The sequence below is a fragment of the Fukomys damarensis genome, unplaced genomic scaffold (assembly GCF_012274545.1).
Source record: "Fukomys damarensis isolate Sample0158 unplaced genomic scaffold, DMR_v1.0_HiC HiC_scaffold_37, whole genome shotgun sequence".
NCBI classification, from domain to species: Eukaryota; Metazoa; Chordata; class Mammalia; order Rodentia; family Bathyergidae; genus Fukomys; species Fukomys damarensis.
This window is the reverse complement of record NW_022900949.1, coordinates 2498409-2501478: the sequence shown is the minus strand read 5'-3', so window position 1 is coordinate 2501478 and position 3070 is coordinate 2498409. Positions and strand designations below refer to the sequence as shown.

The window sequence follows — 3070 nt, the reverse complement described above, 5'->3', positions numbered from 1 at the left end:
TGGTCCACGAAGCGCAGGTCGCTGGGGGCCGCCACCGCCGAGGCCAGGTCTCTGGGGTCCACGAATGTCACCCGGGCCTCCACGGTGCCCACGTAGGGGCTGCCATCCGCGCTCCGGATGGATCCGGGTGGCAGCACCAGCTCCCCGATGGGCGCCTCTCCCTGCAGGTCCCCAAGGGGGATCACGTTGCTCTGGCTGCTGTCCAGCAGGATGGCTGGCTGCTTCCGCATGGCCTGCACCTCGTGGTACACGCCTGTGCCTCGCGGGTCGAAAGGCAGCACTCGGACGGTGTCCACGAACTTGCCGCGGGGGTCTATGAATGTTACCACCAGCCGCTCTGTGGAAGGCGGCACCTCGAGGGTGAAGTCGCCCTGGTAGGAGGTAAAGCCGATGGGCTCCGGGCCCAGGAGGATCCTGGCAAAGCTCAGAGGCTCCCGGGAGTCTGCAGCCACCAGGTGGCCCCGGACAAGCCCCCGTGGGGGCAGGCACTTCTGGCAGCCACACTCGGCCACCACCTTCACCGGCAGAACATAGCCGGCACAGCGGATCTCCTGGCTCTCCAGGCGGCGCACGGCACAGCAGCGCGAGCCTATGTCCCCACAGCGGGCCATAGAGCCCACGGGGCCCAGGCAGCGGCTGTCCGGGCAGAGACCCACGTCTAGGTAGGCAGGGCCGCTGCTGCCGGGCCTGCTGCAGTCTTCGGGGAGTCTGATGAGGTGCTCTTGGGGTTGGGGGTCACATGCTGGCTGGCCCGGGGCTGGGGAGCCAGAAGACAGCAGTCAGGGCAAGGGGGCCCGTGGAGACCCAGGCTGGGGGCTTGGTCTGTATTGGGGTGGGGCATCGGCCTGGGCTTTGGACTGAGGCTTGGGGCCCAGGGTATGAGAGACCAGCGCTGAGCTGCTGGAGTGCGCTGGTGCACAAGCTCAGGAAGCTTGGGGCTCGGGCTGCTCACCCAGCACAGTGAGTTGGGCAGGGCTCGAGCGCACGGTGCCTGCCTCACTCCACGCCTTGCAGTGGTAGCTGCCCGCCTGCTCCATACGCAGCCCACGGAGCTCCAGGTGGGCACCAGACCCGTGCTGCCGCCGGTCCAGCAGCGTCCCGTTGTGGAACCTGGGGTGATGAACACCATGGGATCGGGGTGTGGCCCCGGAGAGCAGCCTTCCAGCGCCGGCCGCCTCCTGGGGAGATGGGTCCCTTGGAGGCCCACTTGGTCCCTGGGCAGAGCTCTCCCACATGCCAGAGGGGAGACCCCGGCCAGCATCTGCCTCCCTCTTCGCTTTTATTTAGAAGTTGTTTTTTTTTTTTTTTTTTTTTTTTTTTTTTGGTACTTTTTTTTTTTTTTTTTTTTTTTTTTTTTTGGTACCAGAGATTGGATTCGGGACCTTGTGCTTGCAAGGCAGGTGGCAGAACCACTGAGCTAAATCCCCAGCCTTACTATTATTATTATTATTATTTTGGTACCGGGGATCAAACTCAGATCCTTGCGCTTACAAGGCAGGCGGTGGAACCGCTGAGCTAAATCCCCAGGCCCCCAGCCTTATTTTTTAAAAGTTTTTGAGACAGGGTCTCACTAAGTTGTTTGGGCTGACCTCAAACTTGAAATTGTCCTGCCTCAGCCTCCTGAGTAGTTGGGATGACACATGTATACCACCATCTCCAGTTCTAGGTCTTTGAGGTACCGCATAGCCACAGGAAATCCAATCCAACCCAAAGCTGGAAAGCAGCCCCTTTCCAGAGCTAGGACAATGCTCACCATGAGTATTTCTTGGGTGTGGGTGTCCCTGCAGCCTTGCAGCAGAAGGTCACGTTTTGTCCGGCCTCTCGCACACGCGACTCCGGGTGCTTCACCAGGTAGGGCTTCCCTGGTGGGCAACAGTGCCGCAGGTCGGGACCCTGCCCCCCAGTCTCCTGGGAGCCCTGCCCTCCCCAGCTACAGGGGTTCCTTCCTTGGGGCCTCCACTCCTCACCCAGTGGGTCCCTCTCAGCCCTTGGCCGCCTCCTGCCCTGGGCACTTACTTAACTTGTCCAGAACAATGGTGACCACTGAAGAGCTGGAGCCATTGTCCCGAGCCTGGGCCAGCCCGAGGGAGAAGCCGTCCAGCTGGGCACTCACATTAACCCGGCTACTGGCACAGATGCCAGGCACACGGAAGGTTCCACGGGCATCGCTGGTGGTGACGGTGCCAGGCTGGGTTTTCAGGGAGACCCTGGCTCCTGACAGCGGGCGCCCCAGTGAGGTCACCACAGACCCCAGGAGGATGTGGTCAGGGCACTCACAGGTGTCAGGACTGCATCCTGGAGGAATACGGGGGCAGAGATATTCCTGTATTCCCTCCTGGAGAGTGCTTTTCACTCAGTCAGTCAACTAACACACCTGGAGCACGGCCCCCACATTGTGCCCCTCTGAGGCCTCAGCCAGGCCTGTGTGGTGAGATGGAGGTGAGCGGCAGGTCTGGGCCAGCAGGAGGGAACTGGAGCCCCGAAAAAGAGAGAACACCCTGGAAGAGGGAACGGGAGAGGTGTCTCCAAGGATGGAGACAAAGCAAGAAGTGGCGTGGAGGAGTCTGTCCATCTGCAGCTGGGGACAGCTCTAGCTCTCTCCCCTCCCAATCCTGCAGCCTCTGCAGAAGGTGGAAACTTCCACTGGAAACCTGCGGGCAGAGGCGGGGGTGGCGTCCCCCCATTGGCCACCGAGTGCCCCCCCCAAGGCTCCTCCGCTCAGTCTGCAGGCCGTGTTTGTGGAGCCCGGCCGGGCGGAGTTTCCAGTCGCTGCCTGGCGTCAGTCCGGGAGGCCTGGGCACCGACTGCCAGAGGGTGTGTGGTGTCTGCGTGGGCATGGGGTGGGGGGCAGTGCGCGGCCCAGGCTTGTGCACCGGGGCTCCGCTTCCTTGGGCCATGCCCCCAGGGGAGTGACCCCAACATCCCCCTGGCTTCCTGCCAACCTCAGGGACCATCCAGATTAAAACAAAAAACAAAAAACAGATGCACACAGCAACACTTCCAGGCCCATCTTCTCGCCAGGCCTTGGCCTGCTCCAGCCCCCCTCAACCAGCCCCCCTCAACCAGCCCC

The 3070-nt window shown here is 62.0% G+C and overlaps 1 protein-coding gene across 1 annotated transcript in view; it reads right to left on the bottom strand.

Annotated features, from left to right (window-relative positions):
- The window catches only part of Cilp2 (cartilage intermediate layer protein 2), a 16270-nt gene that overhangs the window by 1603 nt on the left and 11597 nt on the right, over positions 1-3070 (bottom strand). The window contains 4 exon segments of the mRNA XM_033759408.1: positions 9-757; positions 953-1110; positions 1754-1862; positions 2017-2295. Of these exon segments, the coding sequence (XP_033615299.1) occupies positions 9-757; positions 953-1110; positions 1754-1862; positions 2017-2295 (1295 nt within the window).